This window comes from Penaeus vannamei, chromosome 30 (genome assembly GCF_042767895.1).
Source record: "Penaeus vannamei isolate JL-2024 chromosome 30, ASM4276789v1, whole genome shotgun sequence".
Classification (NCBI taxonomy): domain Eukaryota; kingdom Metazoa; phylum Arthropoda; class Malacostraca; order Decapoda; family Penaeidae; genus Penaeus; species Penaeus vannamei.
In genome coordinates, this window is record NC_091578.1 from 7,234,827 (window position 1) to 7,249,485 (window position 14,659).

Sequence of the window (14,659 nt, forward strand, 5' to 3'; positions counted from 1 at the left end):
ATTTCGACTACGGTAGCCTGTGAGAGCGATGGGGTTTTATTATGGTTTCGAAGGGGAGTGGAGTTCGAGTATTTTACAGTGTCTTTCATCGTTATGTGTTGGTCGACTGATATTTCAGGAGTGTTTGTATAGATGTTTTGTTGCATTTATATCTATGAATGCATCGCGCAGTTTCTTAAACATACCTTCGATGCCTTGGTTTGCATTAAAAAAATTGTATCGATAAGACTTCAGTGGTATATTCTAATACAGTGGTATGAATTTTTGTCTCCGAAAAGAAGACTTTTACATCGTTTAAAACTTAAAACCTAGCTGTTCACATTTCATAACGCATTTACAGAAGCTAGGGCCTGATGAACAAATCTGACCTTGAAGAACAGAAGAATGAAGTTGATGCAGAAGGCAAGCACCAGAGCAGCGTACTTCAGGTTGTAGAAGTTCCTGGCCAGGAAGCTGACAGCTCGCTTGTTGTAGCCACTGAGATCGACCTGTTGGGCAAAGCACCGTCAGGCAAAGATGTCGGCTGGAAATAAGTTGATATATTGACAATCGGATTAGATACATATTTGTTGTGACTACTGCGCAATCAGATAGCGAGTGGAACTAGAAGTTAGTGTCTGACTAGTGGACTGGCTGCACAGGATTGTGAATGCGTCCTTACCACAAAGCTCCCAATCCTCGACAGGAGTCCTGGGCTTGGCTGGATGGTGGGAGGGGCTGGGGGAGGCTGGGGAGCGGGGGTTTCGGGAGGGGAAGGTTCCTGAGACTGAACCATCGTGGGAGTAGGAGGGGAGGGAGTGAGCTGCGACGGGTCTATTTGCGAGGGAGTGAGGAGGGAAGGATCCTGCGCACTGGGGATGTAAAGAGTGGAGTCCATGAGGGAAGGGCTCGAGGCCTCGTCACCCAGAGCGACCTTCGAGGCCGATAGACGCGACGGGGAGTGCGTGTCGATGGCATGGGACACCGTGACCTGCGACATAAGCGGGTCCGTCGGGATGGAGATCGACAGGACCTCGTCATACTGAGGGGGGTGGCCGGGTGACGACGGCGTGGAGAGAGAGAGGACGGGATCGGACAAGACTGGCGTCGAGGTTGCCAGAGATGGGTCCGTGGGGCTCTCGGAGTGATCGGGGTGTGACATGTCGAATTTCGACTGAACAGACTGCAAGAGGGAAAAGGACCGCCGGATGCTGGCTCCAGTGCTGGCTGACGCCCCTTGTTTGCCGGAGGACTGCGCGAACGTGACAGACTGAGAGGATCGCGGGGCTGCGTGGCCTGAGGACACGAAAGCCACCGTCGGAGAGGACTGAGAATGGGGGAACTTGCTCGCCTTCCGCCCGGGCGTGTCACCTGACGAGCTCGTCGAAGGTGTGGGGGCTGGGGGAGAGCGACAGGTGTCTTTAGTAGATTGAGCAGCCACAGGCGTCGAAGGAGAAGACGCGTGTCGCGGCCGGTGCCGGAGTCCTGTGGGAGTGGATGCAGAAGTACTCGGCCTGTCTGTGTGAGAAGCTGAGGGGCTGCTTATGGCAGGCGAGGAGGTCGAGTGAGAGGGTTTCGACGTCGAGGCTCTGGGCACAGGGGCAAGATTGCCGTCAGTGGTTCCCCCATAGGAAGACAGCGGCGCCACTGCCGGCGACAGAGACAGCAGGGAAGACTCGTGAGACGAGATCGGACTGAAAGAGATGATGCCAGAACGCCGCAAGTCTTCTCTCTCGGCCGCGGCCGCCTCCAGGTTCGCGGCCTGGCAGTAAGCGATGGCCTCGTAGTCACTGAGGGAGTAGGAGACCGCCGAGGAGGAGGCGGGGGTGGGCATGGTGGGCACAGTCTGGCTCTTTCGCATGTGTGAGCCTGACGTCGACCCCGACAGTGCCAGGAGGCCAGCGGTGGTGGGCGAGGTGGCACTGAGGCCAGAGGGAGTGACTGGGGTGTGGACGGCGCTGTGCTCAGGGATGGCGGGAGGGTGGAGACCCAAAGAGGCGGAGTGGGGAGTGAAGGACCCCAGAGGGGGAGGTGAGGAGAGGGGAGATGTCTCCTGCTGGTTAGCGTGCGAGGAAAGCAAAGACAGTTAAGTGATGTCGATGACAAAGCTCTACCAACTATTCACGAATGTTATTTAATATTGCACGCTTACAATTACACTCTAGTACTGATTCTACGTCACACTGTTAACACTAGAAAGCCCCAGTGAGAGACGCAAAACATGTGGTGATCACACAAGAACAATTGGTGTTGTAGCGTTACTTTGCTTTTGGTTATGTTAGCCAAAGCATCTCTACGAAAAGTTTTAATCTAGTTGCAAATATGCATATCAGAAATGAATGACTAATCAATAGACAAACAGGTGAACGTGTCATGTATTTGCTTATTTTGAGAGAATAGGATAAAGTAAGAGTTATCTTCAAAATCAAAGATCCAATTTTTTCCGTTTTCTTATGCATGTGTATATGTTGTTTTTATATAGGAGAATATGTTTCTAAACTCAAATGCAGGTCAGTCATACAGTTCATTTGTTTATATGGTTTATCATCTATAAGCTGTTTTTATTAATGATTTTAATCTTTAAAGTGGCATGCCTGCTCGAAACTAAACTGAATAAATCTAATATGTATATTTGTATAGCTACAGAACACAAACAGCACACAAGACAGCACGTGGCACAAAAACAAACAAACCAAAAAACAAAAAAACAAAAACAAGTATAGCACGGCTGAGTGGAACCTAGATCACAGATTCGCGGAACAGTCACGCACACAAGTTCTGCCCAGCGACTGAAGCCAAGAAACACAAATCTGTGAAACGCCCTTCCTGAACCGGGCCGCGCTCTAACACGACTCTCGGTGCTTGTGAATTGAACGAAGGGAAACGGAAGAGGAGGTTATTTCGTCCTCGTCGGGGGTTCAGGCAGACTCACCTGAGCCACGGGTGGAGGTTCTGCTGCGGCGGAGCTCTCAACCACCTCGGCCTCCTCCATGGCGGCGGCCTGTGCGGTCTCCACTTCCTTCTTCTCAGCCAATCTGTGGCGGGGACTGCGTTAGTGACGTCCCTCGGCGTGTGTGAGTGTGTCAAGTGTGGTGTGGTCTGTTTGTTTGTTTGTTTGTTTGTTTATTTGTTTGTGTGTTTGTTTGTTTGTGTGTGTGTGTGTGTGTGTGTGTGTGTGTGTGTGTGTGTGTGTGTGTGTGTGTGTGTGTGTGTGTGTGTGTGTGTGTGTGTGTGTGTGTGTGTGTGTGTGTGTGTGTGTGTGTGTGTGATAGAATTATAACATTACAAAATTATGCACATGAGTATCATCACAGGACCAAGAGAAAAGCATAATACCACCTGGCCGTGTACACAGCAGCTCCCTGCTGCGTCGAAACAGACGAAGAAGGAGGAGGAGGAAGAAGAGGAAGAGGCGGAGTAGGGAAAATGACAGAGAAAGAAGAAAAAGAGATGAAAGACAAAATAATACAGGAGAGAGAAGTCGATGATCCGATGAAGAAGACAAGGCAACAGAGAAATAATAACAATAAGGAGACGAAATACAAGAAGATGGAGACAAGGAACCAGAAAAGAAAAGTCAGATGATATTTTTCTTAATCCTAAGAAAATAAAAATAAAGAAACAAAAAAAAAAGAATGAAAATTAAACACACGGGAGCGGCACCCATGCAACAGACGTCCAGTCTATTCGTCACACAGAAAAAAATATATAACAAGTTCATCATTGCGTTGCCAAAATAAACAGAGGATTTTTTTTTCTTGTCTTAGGTCTTTTATCGATATGTTTTTTATATTGAGGATCTACGTCAACTTCAGACCTCGTGCTGTCACTGTGCATCGGTCAATAGAATTTAGTCTGCGAGAATCGAAACCAAAAACAGAAGACGATCAAACGGTTATGCGGATTCAGAGAGAAATAAAAAAGGAGGGAAATTTAAATAAGTTCTGATTGAAATTCACAGTCAGATACAATGAATGAAAGTGAAAATAGTCAAGGTCAGTAAATAAAAGAAAATTTAGAAATCTAAACTCAAGCTAAAGAAAAAGAAAATCTTTATGAATTGTCTTGTTTTCTCCATTTCATGATTTAAAATATGGTGTTTAAGATTCGTAATATATATTCGAATTTCTTTTTAAAAAAGCAGCAAGACAAAAATAAATATAAGTAGCCGCGAGGGAGGAAATATAATCCAAAAGAATTTTTAAAAACCGGGTTAAAGAAAAGGAAAATGTTAAGCAAGAAAAAAAGCAAAAACACTAACGTGTCGGTCTCTGGAACATCTCCTTCCTCTGGTCTAAGATATTAATCAAAAATTAATTCAAAGACCAAAAAAAAAGAAAAATCGATCACAGAATAAAGACACAGTAGCTGAAAAAAACATGTGTTTTCTTCTAAAGACTGGACTACATTAGCAAGCAAAAACAAATGCAAAAAATGCGAAAAATACAAGATAAGTTAAATTACTACATTGAGATAAAAGCATACAAGAAAAATGTGTTAAGATGAAACACTTTCTACAAAAAAATCAAAAATTATTTCCTACACGTAAAGTAACAAAATGTAAGTAAATACAGTAGTTCAAAAAATAGGAAACCTTTTTCCAAGTCTACTTCATACTTGTAAAAATAAATACATTCTTTTCCATGTTCGAAAATTTATTAAAAATATTCATTTACTATCAAAGAAAAATCACCATGAATGAAAAGAATAAAAAAAGCGAAAAAACGTCTATAACTAAAAGCAGTAGAATGAAATAAAATAAAAAAGTAATTTCTTCCATCTACACAAATAAAGTAAATGAACAAATACAATAAAAAACATAAATAAATAAAAAGACTAAAAGGCAGTTGCAGTCAGTAAGCAGTGTGCATGTGCGTGTGCAGTCATCATCAGAGAAATGACGTCATAAAAAACAGCGCTCCTTCACGTCAGCCGCTACGCCACAGGTTACCACAGAAGGGAGAAAAAAAGGACGACTTGTGTATGAAAAGAAGAAATAAAAAAGCAGTAGCAGAAACACGTGTATCGGGACTAACTTGGCAGCCGAGATCGCCTCTTCGGCAGTGATGTCCTCCTTGAGGTCAGCCAGGGCGTCTAAGATGGGCTTCACCTTCTCCTCTTGCGTCAAATCCGCGGCCTCCAGGGATAATCTGGATCGAGGCAGTGCACGCGTTAACACTGGCGCCCTCACTACTCGACAACACGGCGGACCGGGAGAGAGGGCAGGGCAGGCGGCCTTCTCGGAGGGCGGGGAAGGAGGTGGGGGCAAAGGGAGGGGCGAGGGAGGAGGTGGGGGCAAAGGGAGGGGCGAGGGAGGAGGTGAGGAGGTGGGGGCAAAGGGAGGGGCGAGGGAGGAGGTGGGGATAAAGGGAGGGTCAGGGGAGGAGGTGGGGGGAAAGGGAGGGACGAAAGAAGAGAGGGAGCGAGGGCGGTTGGAGGGAGGGAAGGAAAGGGAAGGAGAGGGAAAGAGAAAGTGAAAGGGAAGGGGAAGGGAAAATGAAAAGGGAATGGCGAGGGAGAGGAATAGGAAGAAGGAAGGAGGGAGGAAGGGGACGTAGGGGAAGAGAAAAGGGACAGGGAGGACGAGGTAAAAAGGAAAGGAAAGGGAAAGAAAGGAGAGAGAGAGAGAGAGAGAGAGAGAGAGAGAGAGAGAGAGAGAGAGAGAGAGAGAGAGAGAGAAAGAGAGAGGGAGAGAGAGAGAGAGAGAGAGAGAGAGAGGCTGATTTTGACTCATAAGATTTGAAAGATCCTCTCCAGAGAAGCGCCGACGGGGACAAGGCCAAGGGATGATGAATGACCCAAAAACCACAGATGGTGAACAACCCGTTACACATTGAACACAAACAATGCCTGTGTCAATAAAGTGAAATTACATTCATATTCCATTGTTTCAGGGATAGAATAAAATTTCCACAGAAAAAAAACGAATGCAAAAAAGAAATGAAATCAAATAACGGCCAGCAGGAGTCTACAGGTGTACGAAAAGACAAACACACTACAAGTGGGAATACTATTCAAGGACCAAAACAGTGACAATGCAAACAATGTGAAAGTACAAACAAGCCCCTCCTCTGCTTGAGGAACAGCTCTGGTACGAGACAAAACGTCTATACCGCACATAAACACGTTACTTGCAAGTATTGTGAGTACCATGTGAAGACATATACACACTCTGTACAATGTGGGTACAATTTTGGAAGGTAAGACGACAACAACAGGAATTTGTGGGGAAAAAATCAACATCTACTTGCGGATAAGAGGTACCTCCTTTGCCCAAAGACTCCCACAGGCGAATCTATAGGGCGTCTAAGACCGTTCAAAACAAGTCCTTAGATCAGAAATGTTTAGTTTGTGTTAAGAACGTCTAAAAGAGGAGTTAGAGACTTCAATCCACGAGGAAAGGTCAAAGAGGAATGTCGGCAACCCTGAAGGAACACCTTGAGCAGATACTTCAGTTGACAGGTTTGACGGTTTTAGAAAATCATTGGTAATCACATGTAATGGGTCAGTTAAGAATAAGCACTAGGGTGATTACATCAAATTCCATTATAAATAAGATTAATCAAATCTTTACATTTTCCTTTAGATTCACAATTATTTTTTTTTTAATGTTAGAGTTATCATAAATTTGTATGTGTTTATTCAAGTGCTCGTAATGTTTCACTTTTTCTAACGCGCTGTTAGACAATCCAAATAATATGTGCAATTTCCCTGTCAAACGAAAGGATCAAACTCTCAAAACGAATTTCCTTCTCCTGTAAAAGGGATCCTCGCCCCCCTCCCCCATTATTATTTCCCGAGGATGGCGAGCAGAACGACTATTGCTACTGCTACTGCTACTAAGGGTCAGGATTGTCACACTCAGTGTGTTCTACTTTTCAGTGATTTTCATTTCCTACTTTCAATTATCTTTGACTTTTATCTACTCTTCATTACCTGTACTTTTTCATCTACTCTTCATTATCTGTATTCTTTATCTACTCTCTTATTATTTGCACTTTATCTAAACTGCTTTATCTACCATTTTTTATATCTTTATTGTATGTATCTTATTATTTCACCTTTCTCTAACTTAAATTTCTTTATAAAAAAAAAAATTCTTATAATCCAATGGACTCACTGCTACTTCCACAACCACTAATGCTGCTGCTTCTGTTGCATTTCAGTATCTCAATCATCCTACTGCTTTATCTTCCAATGTATATCTGGGCACTTCATTTCAATAAAATAAGTAACCATTATACAGATACCTAAAAAAAAGATAAACTCTTTGAAAAGGCTCCAAACTGGTCTCCAGAATTCGGAAAGGGCGAATCGAATCCCTTATGCATCCTAGAGAGAAGTATCGGAACCTCTTTCAATACAAAACCCAAAACCAAAACAAAAAAAGACTTACTGTTCGCCTTCCGGTTTTTTGCCTTCTTCAGCGGGCGGCGCAGCATCTCCTTCCGGTATTTCTGGTAACGCCGGTACTGCTAACGGTACTAACGGCCCTGCTTTCTCTTCCTTTTCTTCAGCCTGTTGTATGGGAGGGCAAAGGCGGTTACACGATCAGGTATGATACGAAATTAAAACAAAATGGGTACGAATAATGTTGAGCCAAACCTCATCAGTTCCACTTGAAAATTGGGGGAAAATCTGTCAGAAAAAGTAAAGCATCGGGAAATATTGTGGTAGAATTAACCAATCGGGTACTTCCAGAATCCTTTCAATGTTTCCTTCAGAAGTTACTTTAAAGTTCAGCTAAATAGACATAACTTGATCTGGTCTAGACGAAGCTTTAGGAGTCGGGGAATCAACATGGGAAAAAGTCAAATACTTCAGTACTGGAAGTTCCTTACCATATCTATGATTACTTTCTAGAAACATGACACGACGACTAGGCTGATTTTATTTACATATTTAGCATTTGTAGCTATAATATAACATGTTTTCCTTTTCCAATACATTCTCGATAGCTATTTCCAGTAAAGAATTGTCATCTAAAAGAAGAAAAAGATAGTGAGAGAGAGAGAGAGAGAGAGAGAGAGAGAGAGAGAGAGAGAGAGAGAGAGAGAGAGAGAGAGAGAGAGAGAGAGAGAGATTCCTAAATACAAAAAAAAACGTATTAATTACAGCTCCTGCCTCGTAAAGTTCACACATGCACACGAAACCTCTTCCAACGAACCAAAATCCTCGAACCGGCAAACCCACCTTTTCCGCGGGAGGTCCTTGCATGAGACCCATGAGAGCCTGCCACACTTTGCGCAACACGTAGACCACTCCAAACGCGCTGTGGTACATGATGAGGAACAGGAGGCGACAGAAGCCAACTGCGAGTTCGGTGGAGGACATCTGCTTGATTTCCTTGATCTTCTTCTTGAGGTTGGAAGGAGCGAAGACCGAGAGGCCCTCGAGCATCTGGTCCTTCACGCCTCCGATCTTCGACTTGATCAGGTCCATGCCGGTCCTGGGGGAGGGGGGAGGCGGGAGGTACATGGGGGTTCGTTATAGGGGGATATCGCTTGTATTTTCAGAAGCATGTATATAAACAGTGCTAGACAGCTAGATAGGGTGAAGATGCATTTTCTTTGGTAAGACAAGTATACAGGTATGTGTTCTTTATTCTCTGCTTATGTATTAATCAATCTTTTAATTATCTTTTCCTCCTCATTTTTATGAATGTTAAAATATATCGTTTTATATGCACGCAACACGAAAATCTAGCCTCACAACCTATCCACAGCCAAAAATACTGAACGCAAAAACCCACTTTTCTTCTTCGTCTTCACTGAGGTACTTGAGGCCGTCCGCGTTCGATTTCTTGGACATGGCGTCGTCTTCCTCTTCCATCAGGGCGGTGGCGTGCTGCATCTCAAAGATGGCGTCCTCGCAGAAGTTGACGAAGGCCTCCAGCTTCTCCTTGTCTCCCTCTGTGACGATGGCGTAGAAGAAACTGCGCTTCGAGTCCTTGATCTGAGGCTTCTCCCACTGGTCGATGTTCTCCTCCTTGATCTCGAAGTACACGCGTTCGATGCGCTTCGAGCTGCCCATGATCTCGATTCGGCCGAGGAAAGGCTCGAAGTAGTTCAGGACAGAGCCGGCAGTCTGGGAGAAAATATCACGTATTATTTTCTCTGATATGATAACAGCAATGATGATGATAATGATAATACCGTTGTTAGTAATAACAACAATAATAATGATAATAATTATGCAAATAATGATAAGTGATAATAATTATAACACAATTGATAACGTAAAATAATGATGATGATGATGATAACAATAATAACAATAACAGCAACAATGATAATAATAATAGTACCAATGACAATAACAATACTAATAATACACTTTTCAGCAACAGCGCAGTACAAAAACGCTCCTTGGAGACTGAAGTTACCTCAAGGAAGCGCGCAAGTCGAGGTTCGTTGGGCATGTGTTCGGACAGGTTAGTCAGCAGCACGGCCAAGTTGAAGCCGATTTCCTTAGCCGGGTTGTGGAAGCGCTCGGTGAACTCCACGTAGTCGATCTTGCCGTCGTGGTTCGTGTCGCAGCACATGAGGAGGAAGTTGATCTCCTCGCTGGCGGGGAACGAGGGAAGTCATGAGGAGTTACAGATGTGCCATGGATATGTACTTCTATACTGTGTTCATCTGTCATGGGCATGCTGTTTCATACTATACTTATGTGTCGTGGATATGTACTCCTATACTTCGCGTACTTGTCATCGGTATGCTGTTCCATAGTATAATTATGTCATAAATACGTATCTATACAGTGCTTACTCGGCATGGGTTTGCTGTTTCATATTATACTTATGAGTCATGGATACGTATTTCTGCACTTTACTGGTGTGCCATGAATAAGTACTCCCATACCACACTTAAGTATCACGAATATGTACTCGCAAACACAGATATTCTAAGCACTACACAGTAAGCTGGTGCAAGTAGAGAAATGTACCAACAAAACACTCATACAGTAGATACAAAAGACGTATTCAGAAAAGCAACTCACGTGGTGTAGTTCTTCTGCTGTTCCATCTTCTCCTTGAACTCGATGGGCGTGACAGTGCCATCCTTGTTGGTGTCGAGTTCCTGTGGGATGAAGAGTAAGTCAAGATGCCATCCTTTCGTTGCCATGGTAACCCAACCCTCTTTCTATTAACGTCATAAGATAGTACCCTTCCCGCTTTCTTTCTTTCTTTTTCAGTTTTAGTTAGATATACCCTATTCTTACTGTTTATCATGTTTATCACCTCAATAATTATATTTAGCGATAAAATGTCCCTCTAATTTTATCAAGAACCTCCCTAAATTCCAGCGTTTTTAACATTAACCTCTTCCATACGAGATCTATCCTAACAAGCTCTTTACTGGCCTAATTCACTGCGTTTGGCAGGATGACAGTATGAGGGCTCTCTAATTTTCCATCACTCAAATACTAATTGGAATTTTCTCTTTTGTATTTCTCGTGTTGTCACGGAAACCTTGATCTACTGCTTACTCATATCCAAAGCTGTCACGAAACCCTTTCTACTGACTTTGCTAATTGTTGCCATGGTAATGTGACATCTTTCATGCACCGGGGAACTATTGCTACGTCTAAAGGTGCATTTCTGCTTACATTTCTATTTGTCTAACAGTGCTATCGATCTTTCTAAGCTACACTTTAGGTCACTACTTTTTCCATTTAATGTTAAAGTCACACAAACTATTCACATTTTTTCTCAAAATTAGATTGAATGATGTATTGAAAACGATGGAAGATTTGAAAATATCTGCTTATTGCTATTAATAAAGTCCAAAACAGAAACTCATCATTAAATGCCTTTGTGCAATATACAAATATACATATTACAAATATGGAATGTAAATTGTAACAAATCGCCAGATAAGAAAAATTATTTATATGCACAAAAGTAGAAAAGAAATTTAAAAAGGCCTTTCTTAGATATTTAAATTACATCAGAGAAAAGCATTCGCAATATCAAAAACTACTCACGTAGAGAAGGTGACACGTCTTCAGTTTGCCTAGCAAAAACTATAAATAAGCAACTGCAATGCAACAACTATAATCAATAACTTTTATGTAATATTTTGCTTGGAGTGGACTCGGATTTGTATCATATCTTCCTCTCTGTTGCATAAAATTTTATTTAGTAGACTTGGGGATGTCTGAACATGCAGTCAATTGAAAAAGAATGTTTATGATCTTTGCCTTGAATAACTAAAAATAAATTACTTTAAAAAACAAAAACTATGAAAAAATAACTGCATGAGATTCTGTTTCAAGGATCTATGCATATTTTTTCTTCAGCCATCTTCAGCATATGAAAAAAATCGAAAGAAAAAAAACTTGTCTGCAACCAAGATGAAAAACAGTTTGCAGGTCAAGCCATTGCATCTGTCCTTCCAGAAAAGTTATCTATAATTGAAAAAAAGAAAATAAAAAACAAGATATATCAATGTTTAAGAACTCATGAATATATATACTTCAAATGCTGACAAAAAAAGGAAATATTATTACTTCCATATCAAGTTTCAACGAACAAACAAAAGCATAAACAATGGATAAACTTAAATATGATTTTTTTGCAGGGCAAAAATAAGCTGTGTGGAAAAGGATGACTGAAGCAATGATTTGATTTTAAAAATATATATATGGGGAAAAAAAAGAAGAAAAGAAAAAAGTAAAATAAAAATCCAGTCCATTAATCATCAAAAAGTACCAAGGAAAAAAAAGTCTGCATTTTCCTGAAATTGTCTTGTTTTCTTATTTTTTCTTCAGTAAGCACGCCAAGACGAGACGAGGTTGACAGTACACGACTTTTCTTCAAAAACTCTGAAGGGAAGAACGTACCAGGTTTCGCTACACACTGTATGGCGGAACATCATGCAAATCCACACAGCAAAATACGGTATCATGCACGGCTTTCTTTAACACGTGTGTGTGTCATCACATTTTGGGTTGTTTAGTACATGCCTTTTTTTAATATACTCCTCCAAACTCACGCACACACACACGAGCGCATACAGCTTAATGACCTTTTAAACAAAATCGAGTGCATTTGTGTTTTTTTTCTGTACAGAAAAAATATAGTGAAGACCGTGTACAAAAAAAAAATAATAAAAAACAGAAAAACAAAAATCCTGTTTTACTAGGCTTTTCACTAGAAATTCGAAGAGAAAAAAGTAAATAAATAACAGCTGTTCAGATATTTATTTACTGGTGTATGCGAGACGGGTGCGCGAGCGAGGAGAGGGGGAGGGGGAGGGGGTACAAACCTGGAAGGTGGTCGAGCTCGTGAGGTCCCTCAGTTTTAGGAACATATCGAAGTACCTCAGAATCAGCTACAATCGTGAAAAAGAATGGAGAAGAAAACGAACACGTAAGAAAAAGAGATCACTATAAATATGTTAGAACCTGGTGGCTATGGAAAATTATAAAAATGGTGCTCCCGGTACTTTTTTTTTAATTATTATTTTGTTTTTGTTTTTTGGCGCCTCCAATCCATCAGGGCCGTTGCGTCTTCTCAAACGCTGCCGTGACACATGACCTCGATAAACAAATACATAAAACAAAAACACAAAAAAAAAAAAAATAACAACTACGCCGACATTATTTTGCACGTCGATCAAACGCGTAACTAAATAAACTGAAAGAGAATCCCACTATCTTGCCGGAAGGTTGATGTCAGTGGAGGCGCCTTGACTCAGACCAGGACTGCAGTGCGCGCCGGGTGCCGGTTCGACTGCTGTTGAGCTTCTGTCTGACGGAAAAGCAGGAGGCTGAGGAGAGGAGGCGAACCGGGAGGAGAGAAAGACAAAGGGGAATAGAAAGCAGTTGAGAAGATAGTGTGATAGATAGAGATAGACAGATCGGTGGATAGATATAGAGAGAAGGAGATATAGAGAGAGCGAGAGAGATAGAGAAAGACAGAATGTAAGAGAGAGAGGAGAGAGAGAGAAGAGAGAGAGAGAGAGGAGAGAGAGAGAGGAGAGAGAGAGAGGAGAGAGAGGGAAGGAGGAGAGAGAGATGGAAGGAGGAGAGAGGGGAGGAGAGAGAGGAGAGGAGAGAAGAGAGAGAAAGGGTAGGAGGAGAGACAGGAGACAGGAGACAGGAGACAGGAGAGAGGAGAGAGAGAGAGAGAGAGAGAGAGAGAGAGAGAGAGAGAGAGAGAGAGAGAGAGAGAGAGAGAGAGAGAGAGAGAGAGAGAGAGAGAGAGAGAGAGAGAGAGAGAGAGAGAGAGTTTTTCACAAAAGAGAAAGGGGAAAAAGCGTGGAACAAATCATATTTTCAGTGTGTTGATGTATAGGACATTACATAGATGTGTGTGAGCGAATTAACATGAAATGAGTACAGGGAATGAGTTATGCATAAGAGGACGCGTTAGAGGGAGCGACTAAGAGACAGACAAACAAAACTATTTTTTATGAAGCTGAACGTGGAACGGACACCCGGCGTGGACAAAGGGACACTCGGATATCAAAGAAGCGTGCCTGGGCGCTTTAAGGCCGAGGTTGCAAATGAGGTGTCGCAATCTTGCAGTGGTAAAAAAAGGACGCCGACTTGGCATTCCTGAGGCCACAACTCGTCCCGCTTCAGACGGTCTCAGCTTCCATGACAGCGATTTCATCATCATTATAATTTCTGTTTATTCATCTATCGTTGCTGTTACTTTTGCTTTTGTTTTGGTTTTAATATCTACTTTTCCAATGTTGCTCTTCCATCCTGCCAAGAAGACCCGATGGAGAAAGCATACCCCGCCATCCTTTTGCAAGCGACCTAAAGGAAGTCCCCAATGCCTAGTGAGCCAGCCAGGAGGGTCTGACAGCGGCTGGAGGGAGAGTGTGTGACCAGAGGATCGGAGTGTGAAGGTGGAGACTGCGGCCTACCAGGAACGATGCTGATGTTGTCACCTCCTTGAGCCTCAAGAAAAGGTTGAAGAAACGAACGATCATCTGCATTGTGCGATAGATAAACAAAAGAGTAAAGTTATTCCAATCTTTCTTAGTGTTGGAGGGATCGTCTGTTCAAGGGGGGCGGCCGCACTTGCGACGCGCCCGTACATCTGCTTCTCATTCACTCTGTTTAGTGTTTTGGCTCGACAGATTTTGCCGTTTTTTATTCTCTCTCTATACATTTATTATGACTGACGTGGGTGTGCGTGAATATAAACAAGGGGATATGAGACTACGAGTATGTGTGACTGTTCATATGTGCACATAAACAGATAAGCAGATAGATGGATAGGGAAGTAAATATGCCAACAGATGAATCAACATTTACACTAACAGCGAGCTGGGTATGCTAGACAGATAACACCGATATATAACAAAAGTATATGGAGAATCAGATACAGAATTATGAATGGATAAAAAGTTATAGATAAAAAATATATATATACATGTATATGCGCATATATTCTATATACATTTAATTAAAATAGCTATAATTAATATTCATCTTTCTTCTTAAACCTGCAAGGCAATATCCATAAGTTTATGTCGAACAATATACATACGTATTTCATAGATCTGGAATCCAAAGCTGCAATTAATATCATAATTATACCACACATATATCATGCAAGTCAATATGATTCAATAAGTTCAAATACTGTTTCAGATTGATAGAAATAAGTGTTTGATATTTGACGAAAATGTTTATTAACATACAAATCAATGTTATC

General features: G+C 42.1%; 1 protein-coding gene across 1 annotated transcript in view; it reads right to left on the reverse strand.

Annotated features, from left to right (window-relative positions):
* The window catches only part of LOC138867412 (ryanodine receptor-like), a gene marked incomplete at its 5' end in the record, with an annotated part of 18,775 nt that extends 6,458 nt beyond the window's left edge, over positions 1 to 12,317 (reverse strand). The window contains 10 exon segments of the mRNA XM_070142892.1: positions 1 to 17; positions 369 to 488; positions 2,912 to 3,014; positions 5,016 to 5,129; positions 7,376 to 7,497; positions 8,173 to 8,428; positions 8,732 to 9,066; positions 9,365 to 9,545; positions 9,982 to 10,061; positions 12,252 to 12,317. The exon segment at positions 1 to 17 is cut by the window's left edge and continues 172 nt beyond it. Of these exon segments, the coding sequence (XP_069998993.1) occupies positions 1 to 17; positions 369 to 488; positions 2,912 to 3,014; positions 5,016 to 5,129; positions 7,376 to 7,497; positions 8,173 to 8,428; positions 8,732 to 9,066; positions 9,365 to 9,545; positions 9,982 to 10,061; positions 12,252 to 12,317 (1,394 nt within the window).
* Positions 12,318 to 14,659: the final 2,342 nt, after the last annotated feature.